General features: G+C 45.7%; 1 protein-coding gene and 1 long non-coding RNA gene across 22 annotated transcripts in view; one reads left to right on the forward strand and one right to left on the reverse strand.

Annotated features, from left to right (window-relative positions):
* The window catches only part of LOC129851277 (baculoviral IAP repeat-containing protein 6-like), a 143,749-nt gene that overhangs the window by 48,772 nt on the left and 73,738 nt on the right, over nucleotides 1-21,239 (reverse strand). For all 21 annotated transcript variants that reach the window (XM_055917720.1, XM_055917776.1, XM_055917814.1 and 18 more), the window contains 3 exons: nucleotides 19,157-19,374; nucleotides 16,476-16,640; nucleotides 15,131-15,296 (listed from right to left, as the gene is read on the reverse strand). In XM_055917720.1, coding sequence (XP_055773695.1) covers nucleotides 15,131-15,296; nucleotides 16,476-16,640; nucleotides 19,157-19,374 — 549 coding nt within the window. The remainder of the gene's footprint in view (nucleotides 1-15,130; nucleotides 15,297-16,475; nucleotides 16,641-19,156; nucleotides 19,375-21,239) is intronic.
* On the forward strand, nucleotides 953-4,313 carry LOC129851383 (uncharacterized). The gene is made up of 2 exons (XR_008758966.1): nucleotides 953-2,074; nucleotides 2,884-4,313. It is a non-coding gene; the product is annotated as an uncharacterized LOC129851383 (long non-coding RNA).

Consider the following 21,239-nt stretch of genomic DNA (forward strand, 5'->3'; position numbering starts at 1 on the left):
CATTACACTTGCGGTATGATCGGTTTTCAAAGCAGAGCCAAATCCAATAGTTAAGTAGTGGACCTTCATGGTCATGGCTTGCTAAGACTCCAAACAGGCTTGCAACCGCGGGGCCGGCCTGGGGACCTTGTATAATTGACCGAGCTGGAAAGGGACTGGATGGGGACGTTAATAAAATTGAGCCAACACATTCACAAGTCGTTGTAAGATCGTTCACATGACAGAAAACCAAAATAAACAGTCTTAGTCGCATAAACAGGTTAAAATCAGAGTGCCTGATAACCATATATTGTACTTCATTGAAACGTAAGAATAGGATGAGAGAAAGTTAAATATCAGGAGGGCAACTCAAATGAAGGAGGAGGAGTGCGGAAGGGCTAGAGTGAGTCACTGCTGAGGAAACTTTGATTGGATCATTTACGTTGACATACATTTAGAAAACGCAATCCTTCTGGGGAAATGGAGAGTGCACGCTCTCGTGTTTGTCAACGTCACCACAGCACCTCTACATGTTGGATTGGGGAGTCTAATTTATGTAAGGGCGTGATGGCGGACATACTGCATGCTGGTTGGGGCAACCATTTTTGCACACAACATGACAGTGCAATTTGGTGGTTCAGGGGGAACAGTCCCTCTAGTGAGGATGAGAGAAATCGGGGTGTGGAACAAAAGGTTCCCATGTGGCTCAGTTGGTAGAGCATAGCACTTGCAATGCCAGGGTTGTTGGTTCGAATCCCACGGGGGACCAGTATGAAAAAAGTATGAACATGTATGCGCTCCGCATAAGAACATCTGCTAAATGACAAAAATATTTTTAAAAGGTCAAGCGTGGCTGCTACTGCTTCTCAGAGTAGAGACCCCTGAACATATATTTCTACAACCCCCACTACGCCTCATCTCTTAGCCACGTCCTATTCCTGTCCCCACCCTCCTCTTCTCCAGTCTAGCTGTGCCTGACAAAGGGATAGACTGTGTGCTATGTGCATTCTGCCGCCGTGCTGCGTTGAGGAAGAGGTCGCTTCATCTCTTCTCTCCTAAAAAAAAAGAAACACAATTTCGTTGGCAGTAATAGCCCCGGTTGTGTGTGCTCAACCAGCCCCCGCGGCCGAGGAGGAGACTGTGGGAAGCTTGAGCTTTCTCCCCTCCCTCCTGCCACAAGGACCCGGCCTCTCTCTCTTTCCGCTTGGTTATGCAATGCACGTCTCTCCCACGGCTTGCACAGGGGACCCGCCACAACACAGCCGCCACCAGCTGCAGGTGCAGACCAACAGCTACGCAGCAGCACTCAGGCTTTCCAGCTCTCTGGGATTTTACTGTTGTACTTGGCTCTTTGGAATACCACTTGCTGAGCGGTGGGCTGTCTGTAGTAGCCGCCGCAAGCGCTAGCGTCTCCAGAGTAACCATGCTTGGCTGTGCCTCCGGGTTTCAGCGGCAGGCGATAGAGAGGCGCCTCTGAAAGGCACTAATTGCTCTGCTCCCGAAGGTGGGAAGCAAGAAAGGAGGAGAGAAGAGGGGGCGTGAACATTTGTCACAGAGACTGTGGCGCTCGCTCTTTGAGCTGCTAAGAGGGTCAAAAAGACAAGAACTGAGGAGGAGGAAGAGGGGGGCTGTGGTGGAATTTGGAATTGGAAAGAGAGGGGCGGGAGGATGGGGATCATAGCGGGGAGGGAGGGGGAGCGTATGGGGAGAGGGCTTCTCCAAGCCCCCTAGTGCTTCAGCTTTGGTGGAGGAGACCTGAGGAATAAAACAACAAAAGCAAAAAACGGAGACTTTAGCGCAACCAACACCAAGGCAGCATTTAACCCAGGGGGTGGCGCAGAGGACTGGAGAATTCATACAGCAAGAAGGGGGTGATTTTTCACAGAGAGCAGTGTCTGCGCAGAGCCACGCACCAAGGCGCAGTTGGGAGCCAGGATCTCCTTCTCCTCTTCATTCCTTCTCTCCGACGCTGGGAGCGAGGCTACGCAGCCAGCCTCCCACGCTTCCCCCGAATGCAGGCTCCCGTGTGTGGCCATGCTTCTCCGCTCAGGACCCAAAAGCATGCTGGATGTCACCCCACTCTTCACGCCGTAGGGTAAGAAACCTTTTTCACCCCTCTTTCTTCAGCTCTCCTCCGCCCTCTTTCTATTCTGTCTCTCTTCGGATGGATGGTAGGAACTGCCTGTTTGAGATTCAGGGGGGGGGGGGGGCTGCTGTTTCCGCGGGCTGCTTATTGTTGACGGTGTTGTGGCTGTAGCTTTGCACCGCATGCCTCTCAGCCCTGGCTGGATGTGGCAGTGTCACTGACTGTTTACCTCCCCGTAGATTTCCCTGGGAGGTCTGACACCAGCTAGAGCACCGGCGCCGTAGGGACACTTACACGGAGTGGCGGGCAGAAAATCATTAACTACCTTTGGAAAAAAAGGGAGGGTGGGTGTAAGGGGCTCTCAATGGGAGCATTAAATTATGCTCGTTTTGACACGTCCAATGTCATTGAACATTTGCGGGGCGTTTAACTTTTGTGTTGCGGCTAGACATTAAGGGATGTTGAATACTAGGATTCTATTGTGGTGGGCACAACAGCTATGGCAATGAATGAACAGAGCATAGGAATTGTTTTGTTCGATCACCATTGATTTCTTCTTAAGGATTCTGTTGGCTAGGCGAGGGCTGTTTGGTTCAGTTTTCCCCAGGGCGCCTTATAAAGCACATGTAGAAGAGGACGAGTGGGGAGGGGAGTTGGATGCATCGTAGCAGTGCAGCCTTAAAACGAAACATCTGCATTCATTCCCATTGTCTGTGTTCTCTTGATTGTGGGCTTGCGTTGTTTCTTTTCTCTAATGTTTGTGTCTCTGTATGTGCCTGTCACGTGGGCTGCCACCATCCCCCTCTCTCCCTCTGCAGATAAGTGTCAGCAGCACCCCTGCCAGGTTGAGCGAGCATTATGGCCATGGGTCCCACGGTCATCACTATTGAGGAGGTGCGGGCGCTGGAGAGCAAGGAGGAGCAGGAGGAGTCCATTTTGGCCTTGCTGGGCATCGTTGGCACCTTCCTCAACCTCTTTGTCATCGTCTTTGTTTACATATACACTGTCGTGTGACCTAAGCCAGAGTAGGCGTGATCCTCCAAAACGGCAAGGCACAAACCAAGATTACTTTTAACCCTAAATCAACATACACTGGATTTTAAATCCCGAGCTCCTCCTCCCCTTAACTTTATACTAGTTAAAAACGACATGAGCAGTTTCCCAACACAGAGAGTGAGGGTGGACAGTTATGTGGAGGAGGCGTCTCAGAGCCACAAACCAGGGAGATAACAGTGAGCTGGTGGCTACATCAGGACCATAGCTGTGCTGGATCTGGATCCAGGATGGGCAGACAGACACTGGCCCCGCCCCAGCCAGGGTTCACTTTCCCAGGCTACAGGCCAGCACAGCCTGGAGTGGAACTTCACCTTGGACTCATTGGCGTGATGAGGGAAACAGTGTTACTTTCAAATCTCCTTTGTCAAATGGATTATAAAAACGGAATAAGGGACACTGATGTCACTGGCCTGGACGGTTCAAGGAACATGGCGTGGAGGAGGCAGTGCATGCAAAGAACACTGGGAAGCCATTACAGATGAACTGTACACCACCATATCCCATTGGTAATCTTCCGGGGACAGCATTTTAAACTGCTTGGTGGGATGTCACAGCGCACGTTACCCCGGCAATGTGGCTCTGGAGGAGCATTAATGTAATGTGCTGCTTGCTGTCAGATAGGCCACACACGCGCACACACACACACACACCCCAAAACCAAAGGGTTAGTCACCGCTTCTCATGATTTGACAAATCACAACAGAGCGATCTCTATTGTCTGTATCTCGCTCCCGGCAAGAACTGATCTGCGAGGAGAGCAGGAGTGGCAATGACTAGGAAACATTTCTATTCCAATTGACCACCTGGGACTTCAAAACCAAAACTGGAGATCTGCAATAAAAAGGGAAGTGGAGAGAAAGACAGATAGGAGAGCCTGCGGTGGCGATGAAATCATCCGCAGGGGTGGAAAGGACCTTGTGGGCGCCAGAAAGAAAGCTCCATTCTGCATTTACTAAAACATAAGGCCTGACTTACACTGTCTCTTTCTGCATATTTTTCCACGTTCTGTTTGGTTATTGGGGGGTGGGGGTGGGGGGGTGACTGATGTATTTGTTCATGTTGATTTCAGGGTAGGGTCAGTAATCCTGTTTCTGTATAAAAATGTAAAGCTTTTATAAATATATGGATAAACTCTAGATGTACTGTGCTATAGGGAAAATGTAAACAATAAAATTAGAATATATGAATTGGATTAGCCTCAAGCCTAATCTATGATGGGTTCTGTGTGAGAATGTATGCATAAGTGAATGCCTGTCTGAGTATGTGTGAGACCGAACGCATAAATACCAGTAAGGATACGAGACATACGGTGAGGATGATGGGTGCGTAACAGGAAGTTTGTCACATATTCAAAGGGGCTGGATGGGGTCTGTATTTTCACCTCTATTCACATGCTTATAGCATGCCTACAACATGTTCCATTAGTTAGGTACCTTCCTACTCAGATTAGTATTAGGATTCAGAGAGTCTTCAGTTCTCACAGCTCGGGTTTCAGATGTATCGACTGCTACTGCAATCGGAAACGCACATCAGGAAATTGAAATCGTGTCAGTTGCACCTACCTCAATGTGCTGTGTGTGTGAGCGTGTGTATGTGCACATTGTGTGTGAATCAATAGGGTCAAGGACACACAAGATGAAGTAGCTAGCAAGTACAACCTGGGTAACTACACAAGTGAACAACGCACACTGTTAGGAAACACCACATGCTACAACACCAAAAGGGTCGCTGTAATCAGACCAGGTGCTATTAATGACATCACGTGCTCACGGAGGAACACGACAAGAGACAGCAGCCCAATAAACCTCAGAGCAAAGCACCACTATTGACTCCCAGCCCTACTTCCATCTGCCTGTTCCTGAAGCTAGAGTAAGGCTGGGACTGCTTAGGAAACTAGTTAGGCTTAATCCTCATGTGCACAGCATCTCATCCACAATGCTCCAGTAATGTCAGAAAGGACAGCACGCTTTCACGGAAATTCTCTTACGAAGGCAATGCCCTTACCATGATGAGTACTCTTACCACGGGGAGGCCTGCCTGCGATCCATACTTACCGCTGCACTTACCGCCTTACTGCTAACCCAATAGGCATAGACACCCAGAGAGAAAATTCCATAGTAGAATAGGCGGCCAGCCGGGGGTAGATTGTCATATGCAAATAGGGGGAGGGGAAGCGTTAATGAATCTGGTGAAGTGAGTCATTTAGCATTCACCTTGTGGATTCAGATCCACTAGGAACATGTCCAGCAGTAGGGACGAGCACTGTAGAAATGTAGTCTAGGTGCTGAGAACTGGAGCAGTATAGGGCAGTCACAATCCCCACAAGGGCCTCCATGAGATTATGGGGTCTCGGCCATGAATAACCCGTCCAGCCCCCTCTCTGGAAACCTCCCTTGTTCAGATGACCCACTACATCAATGTACAGGCCCATTAAACACAGACGGCTTTAAATCACATCTGCTTTTCAAAAGGGTGGAATCGGAATGAAGGCACGAGGGAAGAGCGGAGGAGATGCTAATGCTGTGGAGCTAAGCCATCTCCGCTCATGGTTTCTGCACGTAGATAGAAGCGCTTGGCCCAAATGCCGTATTCCTCACCAATACACCTCACAGAGAACGCTTCACAAAAGCGTGGACTAGATGCTTGTCCTGTTTAACAAGCTGTTCCTAACACGCTCACGGAAGGACGGTGAGGTGCGGGGGCGTGGAGGTTCACGTGCGAGGGCGGTTGGGTAAAAGGGGAGTGAGCGTGGGGAGAAATAAATGTCATTTTCAATTCAAATAGATTAGTTTCGCAGTGACATTAAAAGGCATTACCTCTCACTAATGGTCTAACTTCCTGTGATGGAGTGCGCAGCGGTGTAATGCGTCCCAAAAGGATTGCCAAGACACCCGATGACTAATGTGGAATAATACGCAAGCGGCGCGGCCAAGTTGGGAGATTAGCAGGAGGAATGAGTGTGGCCTGAGGCAGATAGACTGAGGGGAGAGGGAGGATGGGAAGAGGGGCAGGCAGGGGCCACACTAAGCAATGGGACACAAAGGGTTCCCCCCCCCGTGCCTCTTAGGAGAGCATGAGTAGGCTGGGCTAAGAAATTCATCACAGCACTATTAGGCTGCACACTGAGGATGAAGAGCATGAATGGAGACAGAGGAGTGTGGTGGTGTAGCCTTAATGATGCTTTTAATGTCATCTAGTGTGTTATCCTTTTAATAAAGCTAGTAGCCAGGTTTTTAATGTATCGACACTGGATGAATGGTGCATGGTATGAGAATGGGTTTGGACTGGAGTAGTCCATCTTAATAGAGATCAAAGAAAGATTGATGCGTTTGGTGTCATCCCTGAAGCAAAGGTAGCGGCACTTTTCCGAAACACCACGCAATCCAAGCTGCAAGGACCTAGGCCTACAGAAAAAATGTCACCAAATCATTAAAAAAAATATATAACTGTTTATACAAGTAGGGCTGTGGCGGTCATGGAATTTTGGAAGACGGTAATTGGCCCACCAAATGACTGTGGCCACCGTAATAACCGTTCAAATAGCAAAAATAAACGTAATTATCTTTTGAATTGTATTTATTTTGGCACTTTCTCCTCCTGACTGCAGGTGCTGCCATAGAAATATAATGAAAAGAATGGGCATCCCCATTCAAGTCAATGATGGCATAATGGGTGGACTGGCGGCCATTGCTATTGTACCCATAGGGAGCAAAGCAGTAAGTAAAATATGTTATAATACACTACAAGTATGTGGACACCCCATCAAATTAGTGGATTCGGCCATTTCAGCCACACCCGTATCAAATCAAGCACACAACCCATGCAATCTCCATAGGAAACATTTGCAGTAGACTGGCCTTACTGAAGAGCTCAGTGACTTTCAACGTGGCACCGTCATAGGATTCCACCTTTCCAACAAGTCGGTTCGTCAAGTTTCTGCCCTGCAAGAGCTGCCACGGTCGACTAAGTGCTGTTATTGTGACGTGGAAATGTCTAGGAGCGATAACGGCTCAGCTGCGAAGTGGTAGGCCACACAAGCTCACAGAACGGGACAGCCGAGTGCTGAAGCTCGTAAAAATCATCTGTCCTCAGTTGCAACACTCACTACCAAGTTCAAAACTGCCTCAAAGCAACATCAGCACAATAGCTGTTCGTCGGGAGCTTCATGAAATGGGTTTCCATGGCTGAGCAGCCATACAAAAGTCTAAGCTCACCATGTGCAATGCCAAGCGTCAGCTGGAGTGGTGTAAAGCTCACCACCATTGGACACTGGAGCAGTGAAAATGCCTTCTCTGGAGTGATGAATCACGCTTCACCATCTGGCAGTCCGGCAGACAAATCGAGGTTTGCCGGATTCCAAGAGAAAGCTACCTGCCCGACTGTAAAGTTTGATGGAGGAGGAATAATGGTTTGGGGCTGTTCTTCATGGTTTGGTCTAGGCCCCTTAGTTCCAGTTTAGGGAAATTAACGCTACAGCATACAATGACATTCTAGACAATTCTGTGCTTCCAACTTTATGGCAACAGTTTGTAAAAGGACCTTTCCTGTTTCAGCATGACAATTCCCCTGTGCACAAAGCGAGGTCCATACAGAAATGGTTTGTCGAGATCGGTGTGGAAGAATTAGACTGGCCTGCACAGAGCCCTGACTTCAACCGCATCGGACACCTTTGGGATGAATTGGAAAGCCGACTACGAGTCAGGCCTAATCGCCCAACATCAGTGCCCGACCTCACTAATGCTCTTGTGGCTGAATGGAACCAAGTTCACGCAGCAATGTTCCAACATCTAGTGGAAAGCCTTCCCAGAAGAGTGGAGGCAGTTATAGCAGCAAAGGGGGACAAACTCCATATTAACGCCCATTATTTTGGTATGAGATGTTCGACGAGAAGGTGTCCACATAATGTTGGCCATGTAGTGTATGTGCTGTGATTTGTTGATCCAACTCAATAATTTGCATGAGCCACATAAGTTAGCATCATTTGAATTAACATTCAACATTACCATGGAATTATTGCGTCAGAATACCAGGCAGGCATACTCCCAGTCGGTATTAGATAGAATGTCGCAGCCCACTCGCCTTGGGGGAAAACAACCCATGGTTTACCCCATTGGCTCACTGCAAAAACAACCTTTTTCAAACACTTTCTTGTTGTCAACTTGTTTTAGTCAAAAGCACAACATATCTAAAGATTGCTTTTCAACATCAACTGCTCCTGAGCATTCTCACTACTTGTAAAAAATGTAACGTAGGGCTTCCCGCATGCCCCTTGTCATGACGGAGCTAGCAGCTAACGACTGGAATATTAAGCTAGCAAAGACCAACAAACAAAACTGACTATACAGCTACAAGTAGTGAGCGGAGTTACAAACAGACTATACTAAACAAGTTCAATATCTTACCTGTGAGGAAATGTTTTCGCAACACATAGCTACGTGTAGCCTACTTGGACACCTGGTCCCCACAATTTCCCACGCCGAATAACCTGAAGCCATAGGGCTCTAATTCCCTACATGGGAGAACTGTGAACTATAAGTCAGGATTGTTTTATCTGGTTACATGTACATTAAACACAGCAGTTGGCGCTTTTACAATGACCCTAACCCTAACCCCCCCATTTGTGGTCGAGGGGAATTCCTTCTCACGACAGAATATTGCATGTGTACCCATGAGTTTACCAGTCAAATCGCTAGGTTTCAAGCCCATTCTATTCATTATATTTCTATATGTGCAGCTGCATTGCGGGGGCTTTGCCTTGGCAACCAGACTATTTTGCTTGTTTCAGCAAGTTACGGACTCAAACGCACGGATGCCCGACCATCCCGTCTTCAGTCAGCGGTTTGTTCCACACCAAAAGGTTTAAACGGTTATGAAGTTTTCATTTTCATGACTGTCTTCATCCATAACCATCAGCTACACCGGTATACGGCAATTGTGCTAGCTCTTTCTACAAGCATCATGTAAAAAATAAAATAAAAAAATGCAACGCCATTGAAGGTAAATGGTAGACAAAATGGAAAGTGAAAGCAGTACATTAAGTAGAAATGAGATGGAGGTTTCAATCCCTCCTTCCAGCAGCATATGACAGTTGATCATTAGTGCCACACTCCTACTGAATACCAAGTCTGGCTCTGTCACCACACCCACAGTTATCAACCTCCCAGGGCTGACTGCCCCCTGCCTTGCACTTAATGCTTTTTGGAAGGAACACCCCCTCCCCCCACTCCTCAGCGCAGCACGTTATATAAAAAATGACAATTTAAAAAAGACGTCAGGAGTGCTTAGGTCTCTTCTCATTTTTATATTACCAGCAACCTCTTGACATTGATTGACAGCTCATGGCTCTGAGGGCTGGCGCCGATACAACAGAGTGAGAGGAGCCCTTGGCTTCCATCAGCGCACACGCGGAACCGACTTAACTGACCATACTGCACAGGAGATTCATCACCAAAAACACAATTTGTTATTAAATTGGGTGATAAAACATGTCAATTGAAATATTAGTCCATTTTAAAAAGGCAAATGTTTAATCACAACAATGACATAGGAGAAAGGCCAGCGACAATGAAGAGGCAGTAAACATAATGTGATTTAATAGCAGCCGGCCCCGGCTCGAGCGTGTCTGAGGCATTTAAAAGATAATGAGGACCAATTACAATACTCATCTCTTTATCTGTTGTTATTTAATTATGAGACCAGGGGCGCATTAATGCACACCACAACACGCATACAGGAACAGACACACACTGACAACATCGGACAAAGCGGCAGTTGCGGTTACATACACAAAGCTATTAGCTACCGCCACCTGATATGCAACTATTATTGAATTACGTTAGAAAGCAAATCCTTCTGAATGGAGGCTACATTTATACAGGCCTACCTGCCCATTTCAGCTCAGAACAAACAGATTGAGAAGCATAAAATCATTTTAGGGCGAGTCTATGCACCTTGTCAAAATCAAACATGCCAATAATCTGTCCATAGTCAGGAAAGTGATGTCTCCTGCTAAGGGTTCATTATAAGCAAAGTATGTGTAGAGAGAATGCAATGAAAAGGTTTTTTCAAGGTTATTTTATTTCCTTGGTAGTGTGTCAACTTGCCATTTTATTCCTGGCAATGGATAAAGGTCTGTGAGCAACTGTTCTGTTAATATTCATAAATGACTGGACAAAAACATAAGCGAACCATAAATTCACCACAAAATGTGGATAGATCACCACAGAGTCTCCTATCCCCACAGATTGTGGATGGATTCTACTATACCCACTAGTGCTTCACAGTCTACTCAAACGTCTGTACTTGAACATGAAAAACAGTGCGGTACTAGAAGTTATCACTTTCGGTAATTCTGTCAAATGTGTCTCATGGATCAACTGTCAGCCAATGTCCTCAGAGCGTGAAAGCCCTGTGCCTGCTCTACTTAACCTGCACTGGGAGAATGGGCTGCATCATGTTAGCTCCCCACTTATGCTGCACAGAAGTTAGCACATTTGAATAATGTGACACAGCATGAAGAAAAGTAACTGTACGCAAAACAACGCCCATACAGGCAAGAAAACTTTACAATGCAAGAAGATACCGGTAGCTTCAGTTGCGTAGCGCAGTTTCGCAGCGCAACCCCGCAATGTAGTAGACATTTTGTTCCCTCATGGGGCAGAGAAAAATGTGCAGTATTAGGCTGAGATAATATTTTGCGTCATTCAAGGATTCTTGAATGAGGGGGCAAATTTACTTTTTCCCCCACAAATATTTGTCTTAATATTAACAAAATTTTGATAGACCAAAGTATCAGCTATCAGACCATGTGAAGGAACCTAATCATAAAAAATAAATAAAAATGCAACTGGATTTATTTCAACTCCGTCAGACAACATAAAAAGGCATTTCATCTTCACAATTACTGCCCAAAAAGTATTTTAAGACCATGATTGTTTAAAGGGACATTTCTAAAACTTCCAACTTCATATTCATCATCTCCAGCACCACCCCAACATCAACATGCAAAAATTGCGTGTTTCTATGTTTTGTAGTAAAAAAGATGGAGAAAGATTTGTGTTTTCAATGACATCATTGGTGTGCATCGTGTGATTTTAACCAATTATGATTAGGTATTCCCTGCTAATTGTTTGATGTCATTTTAAATACTTATATTCCTCGCTTTTTCACTACAAAACAAACACGCATGTTGATATTGGGGTGGTGCTGGAAATGAATATGAAGTGGCCTTTTTTAAATATCCCTTCCTAACCTCAGATTTTGCTTTATAGGACTAATACATGCTCAAGGGCTAACTTTGTTAGTATTTTTGGCGTGTTTTTCTAGATTTAGAACATAAAACATTTATAGAGCAAATATCCTCACTTTCGTCTAGCACGCAAATACATTAAGTATAAATGGCAGAACAGCGATTCAAAGGTTTTCAGAATATTGACAAAATACTCCAGTGACAGAGTTCATAAATACTCAAAATTGACATGTCTGCCTCTAAAAATAAAAGTTAAATACAAACATTAGTAAAATGACTAATTTGAAAATCCCCAATAAACACTATTCTATCAGATGACATTAAACAAAATCTGAGTTGATATTTTACAGAGTTGAAAAATTTCACTTTTCTTCATTAAAGTGGTATATACAGTAGCAATTTTGCTTTCCCTCAGATGCTTTATGACTAAAATCTAATTAAATGTAACACACTTGAATCAAAATTCATTTTCTATCAGGCAGAGGGAGCTGACACTTTAGGGATGTGACCATGATGCCAATATTGTTGTTTAAATCTATCAAAAGTCGAACTTTATAGACCGTGAGTGGTCTTATTAAACTACATTGTAATGAGGACATGCATAAGGGGTCCTAATGGTATAGCGGACCCTTGCTCATTCCTGATTCATTTAGGATTTTAGACAAATCTGACGGAGTTGACCAAATCTCCAGACACATCTTTTAGGAATCACAGTTCTTTAAAAGTCTGAGGGTTATTGCAAGAAACCACATAAGAATGAATTATTGATACATATTATTCTTGCCTCGTAAACGACGTCATTACTGGTTAAAGAGACCGTGCACACATTTTTAAAACAAGCTACTTCTATGCAAATGTTGTTGACCAGTATAAGAAAATAAGTCCCAAATGGAAGGGAAACAGATTTTCATGTGGATACAGATGACATCAGCAAACACAAGCTCAATAACACAATGCATGCACACACTTACTGAATATGCATTCATGTGAATAGGCCTTGGCTACATCTTCATTTATAAATAGAGAACCATTTAAATAAATGATTGCCATTATGTTATTGTTAAAAACAAAGTAAAATTGATTGTATGATTGATTCATTAATGCATACATGGCTGTCTCTGAAAAATGTTGACGTAAAAAACGTCCAACATAATGATATTGAACTCACTATTCCCAATGATTGAACAGAGCAGTAGCCAAGTTATTCTGGATCATTCTGTAACTTTGGTTTATGCAAACTCCTCTGAAAACCCCCAGGGTCACAGCTGAACAGACAGCAAACCTAGTCAGAGCAATGGACTGACCCATCATTTAACTCAGTGTTCAGTTAACTCTGGGTCAGCCCTCACCACCAGGGACTAGGGATTACCTTCGAGGATTACCATCATATCCTGCTTTCACAGAAAACCTTTTCAGACCCTGATCACATCAGAGTAGCGACTCCGCACAGAAAGCACTGTAGAATGACGATGCTACATGCTCAGAATAAGAATTACCTTCACTAAACTTTTCTACCACAATACTCGAGGGACAAAAGGTTCTAAGACTTGCTCGGTGCGGGGAACTAATTATTTCTAACAAAAACGTCTGTTGCATATTAAAAAAATATAGAACACAGCATAGAGAATGAGATCGTGTCGAGCGGTGGACACTTCCTATCGTCAGAAGATAAAATGTCATCCAATTTTCCTCATAATAATTACTACCAGACAAAGTCACAAGTAACAAATTAGACAAAATCTATTCGGTCTCACGCATGAAAAAAACTGAATCATAAGTGGATGGGTATCTTGAAAGCTTGGATAAATATCATTTAAATTGTTTATTTAAATTTATTGGAGAGCGTCGACCCCCCCAGAAGCAATAGCCATGTTAGAGGAAGATCCTGCAGCTCCATCTGTGGTCTCATCAAGCAAATGATCCCCACACACACACACACACACACACACACACACACGCTCTCACTGCAATTTACCAGGTTGCCTAGCTGCAGAAAAGACAGTCTTCCACATAAAAGACCTCATCTAAGGACATCACGATGATGAAGAAAAAAAAAAGATTCTCCTACTAATAGTTTGCCTCCTTTAGAAAAGTCATTGTAATTCCAACACAATATATTGCACTTCCGACTAATTCTTCATCAATAAATTGAGTAGAATAGGAGTCCGAACATTGAAAACAATTGTGAGGAAAGGTGCAACACATAAATAGCCTACTACCCTCAGCGTAACATTTGAAAACAACTATGCGGTCTTATATTCCAGTGGTCCCCAAACTGTGGAGCAACCCCAAAGGTAAGAAGATAAATTACATTGCACTGGCACACAAACCCAACCCACCTCACCCAAGGAGGACATAACTACCATCACATGTTGTTGGAGACCAGGAGAAGCCATAGATCATGAGAAACACAGTACTGAAATGTAAATTATATATATATATATATTTTAAAGGGTATCATCTTTCATCATAACCAGTGCTGATACACTACATGGCCAAAAGTATGTGGACACCTGCTCGTCGAACATCTCATTCCAAAATCACGGGCGTTAATATGGAGTTGGTCCCCCCTTTGCTGATATAACAGCCCCCACTTTTCTGGCGAGGCTTTCCACTAGATGTTGGAACATTGCTGCGGGGACTTGATTCCATTCAGCCACAAGAGCATTAGTGAGGTCGGGCACTGATGTTGGGCGATTAGGCCTGGCTCGCAGTCAGCGTTCCAATTCATCCCAAAGGTGTCCGATGGGGTTGAGGTCAGGGCTCTGCGCAGGCCAGTCAAGTTCTTCCACACCGATCTCAACAAACCATTTCGATATGGACCTCACAAGGCACAGGGACATTGTCATGCTGAAACAGGAAAGGGCCTTCTACAACCTGTTGCCACAAAGTTGGAAGCACAGAATTGTCTAGAATGCCATTGTATGCTGTATCGTTAAGATTTCCCTTCACTGGAACTAAGGGGCCTAGACCGAACCATGAAAACCAGCCCCAGACCATTATCCCTCTTCCACCAAACTCTACAGTTGGCACTAAGCATTCGGCGTTCTCCTGGCATCAGCCTAACCCATATTTGTCCGTCGGACTGCCAGATGGTGAAGCGTGATTCATCACTCCAGAGAACGCGTTTCCACTGCTACAGAGCTCAACGGCGGCGAGCATTACACCACTGCAGCCGAAGCTTGAAATTGCGTATGGTGAACAGTTATGGTGCTGACGTTGCTTCCAGAGGCAGTATTGGAACTCGGTAGTGAGTGTTGCAACAGAGGACAGACGATTTTTACACGCTACACGCTTCAGCACTCTGCGGTCCCGTTCTGTGAGCTTGTGTGGCTTAACATTTAGCGGCTGAGCCGTTTCCACTTCACGATAACAGCACTTAGTTGGCCGGGGCAGCTCTAGCAGAGCAGAAATTTGACTGACTTGTTGGAAGTTGGCATCCTATCACATTGAGAGTCACTGAGCTCTTTAGTACGGGCCATTCTACTGCCAATGTTTGTCTATGGAGACTGCATGGGCGGTGTGCTCATTTTTATACACCTGACAGCAACGTGTGTGGCTTGAATAGCCTAACACACTTATTTGAAGGGGTGTCCACATACTTGTTGCCATGTAGTGTACGTTCAACCTATCAAATTAATTGTTGTGAGATTTGCCTTCGACTTTCCCGTTTCAATAAAGGCAAAGCCATCCTAAACGGGAGTTATCATAACCTACATGGAAACTTTCAAAACAAAGTCTAAAGAAGAGTGTTCATTCACCAGAATCGTTGCGTAGGTAGGAGGACATGGCTGGAATGAGGCAGGACTGGCTGAGCAGCTCCTGCAGTACTGTGGGCAGGGCGTTGCTGTTGTGGCCCCTGCTCTCCCCCGTAGGGGCCTCTCCGTGGCTCACACAGCCTGCTGGGTTGATGTAGCTGGCCAGCACCTGACAGACAGAATAAGTGGCGCACACATATACTTTTAGCAACACATGTAAGCCTTAAGGCTGTTTTACAGTTGGTCTAACGATATGTCATGAACATTCTATTGGTCGGCCAACATCAAACTTGTGGTTATGGAAATATAAACAATAAGCCACTGCATGATATCAGCAGCCCGGTGCTCCAAATAGCATACTTGCACTACTTTAAACACCAATAAACCCATCCTTTTAAAAATGTATTTAGTAAATGTCAGCCTAGCAAGAAAGGCAACTTTCTAAACAATGTTTTGGTTAGTTGCTAGCTTGTTAACAAGCTGGATAGCCAGTACAAATAATGACCAGAGTATAGCTGACCACGTCTTAACTTTAACAATGAATAAAAAGTAGCTATAGGAAAATAAACCCACAACATTATTTACAAGTTAATGATGGCGAGCTTACAGAAAATAGCTTACGGTTGTGAGTGTTTAGAAATAAAAGTAGGTAATTTTATCATCTGAGAATTGTATAATTTGTCCAAAATAGATTTGCTTTTGTTGCTGCAGCAGCCCAGTAACCACGACAACGGACAATGCAACAGTCAGAGGCATTCACTTTTTTCCATGTCTGTGCGACAAGGAAACCGGCAGTCTGAGCGACAGTCTACAGACATTCCACCAGAGTATAAATTATGTTTTCACTAGCGACACTTGTCGCATTCTAATTGTCTACAGACTTGTCATTATACCGATTTTAAACCTTCTACCCTGGGGTAACTAGACAGGAAGTACTTCTGTAATGTACGTAAGAGCATAGGGCTCCCGAGTGGTGCAGCGGTCTAAGGCACTGCATCTCAGTGCTTGAGACGTCACCACAGACACCCTAGTTCGATTCCAGGCTGTATCCCAACCGGCCGTGATTGGGAGTAACATAGGGCGGCTCACTTTTGGCCCTGCGTCGAACGGGATTGGCGGGTGTAGGCAGTCATTGTATATAAGAATTTGTTCTTAACTGACTTGTTAGCCAGTTAACACTTTTATACCATTGGGGAAAACCCTCAGGATTCGGTCCATGCCCTAGCATTCCACAGCAGATTCAAATAACCAACTCATCAAGCTTTTATTATTTGAATCAGCTGTGTAGTGCTAGCAGGGGGTGGGGAACAGGCAGAGTTTGGGAAACCCTGGCATAGGGGATTCTTACCTGCAGAAGACATGTGACGTGCTCCTCTTCCAGCCTCTGCTTGGTGAGGGCCTGCTCCACGTCCCAGCCTGAGGCAGTGGAGCCTGTACCGAACCCAGTGCCCTTGGCCCAGTACAGCTGCTGCTCCTCACTGGTGCCCCCTCCATGACCACTGGACACCGTTGGCTGGGGACAGACAGAACCATAGAAAAAGTCATCAGCACAGCACAGACAATAAGCAGGGGGAAAGTTTAGCCTACTGGGCCACTGTGATGACAACATAGGCCTGGACTACAGATAATAGCATTCCATAAGCTCATGAAACCAGCAAAACACCCCAATTTATAATGAATGCAGCATAGGCTGCACATTTGGATTGAACAAGATTACCTTCCCTTTGAAAGTGTCAGTCTTCACATTAAAGGTGAATTGAGATCCCAATGTTGGTTTTCCAGGTAAAAAACTAAAATATCAAATCAAAACATAACTAGCCTACCCACAGTCCCTGCTTGTCGCAGCCCTGTTATACACTTGAGGCACTTTTAGTTCTGCTCTAAGCCATAACCAGCAGTTTGATTAGGAGATCGTGTCAAAGTAAAAAAACAGGAGTCGGCGGGTGTTTGCTTGAGTTGACTCGGTGCTGTGCGTATGACACTAGAGCCAGTGGAACAGGGAGGGGGAAGATAGAATAGTGAGAACTAAAGAGATGGACATGAAAGGATGTCTGAGGGATGCGGGGGGGGGGTCATGTTAGCCTAGCGAGAGCTAAGCTACGGATATGAAAGGATGTCTGAGTTAGACGAGAGGAGAATGTTTAGCCTTCTTGAGACGGCACCCTTTCTGACAGAGCGGCTTTGGCGATCATCAGGCGTGACGCGGCGTGCTATTAAGGTCTATGGCAGGGGCTGACTGACAAGCGGCTAATGATGCGCTCTCCCAGCGCATCTTTAACGTCGCAGGAACGCTCCCAACGTGCACACAAGCGTTACGGGAATGTTACCGGCTAAATGGAGCTGTGCATGCACCTCTGCCAATAGAGATCACTGTCAAGTCTATCAGTCAACTGGGGCGCAGCGGAGACCATACAGCATTTACAATGATTTTTTTTTACAGTAGGTGGGATGAGGCCGCTGGGATTTTTGAACAGTTCACTGTATTTTCAAATACGGCCATCGTGTGCGTTTTGTATATGACCGAAGCAGGGCCCAGTCCTGGGGGGGGGGGGGGGGGGTGAGGTATGCTTATGTATTAAGAGGTTGGAGATTAATCACTGAGCCCTGGAACATCAAATCAGGGAAGAGGCTAACTTTCCCAGATAAAGATGTGTGTGTGGACTGACCGTCCGCCGGGCTCTGACCACGGTCTCATCTCTGGCCACATAACTGGCCGCCGCCTCGAGGACAGTCATTACCACTGTGACAGGACTTTGGCCCTGCGCTCAAGCCATAAGCCCGGAGATCTGTCCTCAACTCTGACAACTCCATAAATCCACACTAGTGTGGGGACTGGAGCGCCTGCTGAGACAATCCACAGTCACACTGGGTTGTAGTGCTGTAATAGCCTAGCCTGCTATAGAACATGTCATCAACGGCGGTTTAGCTGAGTTTAGGCCTGTGATCTATGGCGCTTGGACCCTTGTGGTGGGCATTGCTGGGTGTGTTGAGTTTCTCCTAGCCTCTGCCGAGTCGCCAACAACCAGATGTTCTGGTTTTCAGGCTAATGGAAAGAGCCTGTGATGCAAACTTCCGCTATTTGACATTAAACAAGGCGACACTCCATCTCAACTCCCACCCCCCGCTGGATTGGTTGAACAGTGTAGAAGAGACCCTCCCGACAGTTATTTTTCTTCTAATCAAGACCAGTATGTGTGTGGGGGGGGGGGGGGGGTCAAGGTTCAGGCGTTCCCTTTACGCCTGCTACGCCATGGTTAAGCTTCTAGTGACCAAAATCAATACGGTGATCGATACAATTTGGTGGACGAAATCTGGTCTTTGATCTGAGTCGTTAGTCATCTTTGAGTCTCAGAGGTCCTAGAAGAGTCCAGAGTACTTTGAAAGGCTCTGAGCAGGGGGTGAGTCTTGACGCCCAGCAGAAACCTCGATAGAAGACGAATCACTCCATTTAATGGGCATGGCAGTCAGAGTCCATGATTCAATTCCTATTCATGATGTTCCCTTCTGCGTGGAGTTGGCAATAATACAAAGGACACGTCTGTTCAAAGCCAGACCTGCCTCTTATCATTCCCACTAAACAACTTCCCAATTTGTCAAATGCTCAGTGGCGATATGCATAAGAGCACCGGGTAAAGCCCTGCCAGGTAGAGTAATTAATAACATGACTGATCCTCACCGCCTGTCTCTCATTGAGGGAAAGACAAAACTACATATTTCTCCCTGGAGAGTGAGGACCTCTTATTGCGTCAAGCCAAACTCATCGGAGGCAGCGTCAGAACACAAGACTAGACTGACACACCATGTCAACCCAACCCGAAATAGGTTGACGCTGGCCTCGATCCATCGTGAACACACAAGAGATCGCAAATGGACAGAACACATTTCCACTGAGATCTGTCCACATCTGGTGACATATGAGTGTGTGTGAGCTGTGGTTTCATTCATGCTCTGTCGAGCACACACACACACACATCACCAGGAGAGAGAGAGAGAGAGAGTGAGGGTGTGTGCTCCGTGTCTGGGCCTCACCTCTGAGGAGTTGCCACTGGCGTTGGGGACACGGGGCGCGTGGTGGCTGAGGGCTGACAAGCAGGCCAGGATGAGGTGGATGGCTCCTATCTCCAGGGCCATGCGACGCAGCAGCACGCCGTCGTCTGTGGTAAGAAGTGTGGTGCTGAACAGGGCCCGCAGCACATGAAAGGGCAGCGTGGGCAGCACATTGGCCGACGGAGACTGCAGGATGTGACCTAAGGGGAAGGTAGGGAGAGATACAGCCAATCAAGGAAGGGGAGAGAGACAGGGCGTTTTTCTCAATATGCATACTACCATGCTCCACACACTCATGCTCTGAGTGCATTCTCCAATGACGTTCTCTTGGGTACGTTCTTGTGAGGACTAGAGCGTGGAGAACGCATAAAACATTACATTTGAGAAGCACTCGCACTCCCCCTACTGTATTACCTCACGCTGCACCTCACCTTTCACTGAACCTTCTTCCAGGCAGGACAACGGCAACAATAAACAAAACAAGATATACACAAAGCAAACGTTTCACAACTGTCAGCTAGATGTGTGAATCGTAATAATGTAGCTAACCAGATAGTTCAACAGGCAAAAATGACATAAAAGGAATATTATGCAAGATAGATGTCAACTCTTCATCGGTAGCTAGCTAACAATTCTTTGTGGCTATCTGGCTAGCTAACAGAGGTAGCTTGCCAGTTAGCCTTATTTACTAATTATGGGCTTACGCGCTACAGTAACGTAGGCAGGTAAACATTCCAAAATTAACACAGCATGTATTTATTAACGCATTAAGAAAAAATATTGTAGTTAGGCAACATATGAGATGTCAATAGGCAACATTTCATTCCTTAGTCGGAGTGTATTTTCTCTCGCTTCAGCTCAAATAATGGGTGCCATTGATTTCAAAGAAATTAACCATTTAGTAGACATTTTGTAGGTAATTTCGCAATGCATACTCATAATTAGTTAAAAATCACACGATGCACACCAATGTCATTGGAAACACTAATCCTACTCCATCTTTTTTAACTACAAAACATAAAAACGCAACATTTTCACATCTGTTGATGTTGGGGTGGTGCTGGAGATCTAAGGCTTTAGATTACGGGCTAAATACAAACATACTATCATTTTTTTTTACGTGGGCGCGTCATATTTCTGCGCATACGTTCCCTTGAAGTTGCATCGATGCGTGCGTCACAATATGTATAAATGGAGTACGCCGTCGAGAAGAAACCTCCGTGCTTCACATACGCTGATTTGGACTCGCACTCCGACCCTTTCTGTGCTCTAATTCACGTGCTCAGAGCAGAGTAGTATGCATTTTGAGAAACACCCAGTCAGTCGGAGAAGAGAATTGGTAATATCATTGGATAAATGTGTGAGAGATGGTGTGAGAGATTACCACCGGAGAGGTGGAGGAATAATGGCCAGAAAGGACGGATACATCGATTTAGCACTTATGAGAATGAGGCCAGAGAAGATAACAGCCGACTAAATGGCAGGCTGACGGTGTGCTATGTGACCAGTGTCACTAAACAAGCTGGCAGCCTACTGTCCATCAATCATTAAAGGGCTGTTATTTCAAGGACTAAAGAAAAAAACATTGGCAGGACAACATAGTTGATTTCAGGCCCTGAAGGAGAGAGAGGAACTAAATAGGCATCAATAATGAAGGCAGAGGTTGGCTGGGGAGGAGTTGTAATGTATGAGAGGGTAGGACTTGTCAATATTAAACAAGCCAGTGAGTCCTTCGGCTAAATTACCCACAGGGTCCGCAGACTGGTAGTCTCAAGGACTGCAGGGGAAGAGCCGCGTCAGGGGGAACAAACGTGCCTCAATTGTAAATGGAGGGATTAAAATCTCTCTCCCTCTCTTTCTATCTCTATCTCCCCGCTCTTGGGGCCGGCTGCTTTTAAGGAGCCGATTTACATGCGTTGGCCACTTTATGACACTGATCGCTATGTATTCAGGGAATTATCGATCTGCTGGGTCCACAGCTTGGCAGGATCAACTGACTGACAAAGTCAGTCTGAGCATTGGGGGGGGGGGTTAACTGCTATAAGTAGGGCTGACAATGTTTGTC

This window comes from Salvelinus fontinalis, chromosome 1, assembly GCF_029448725.1.
Source record: "Salvelinus fontinalis isolate EN_2023a chromosome 1, ASM2944872v1, whole genome shotgun sequence".
Lineage (NCBI taxonomy): Eukaryota > Metazoa > Chordata > Actinopteri > Salmoniformes > Salmonidae > Salvelinus > Salvelinus fontinalis.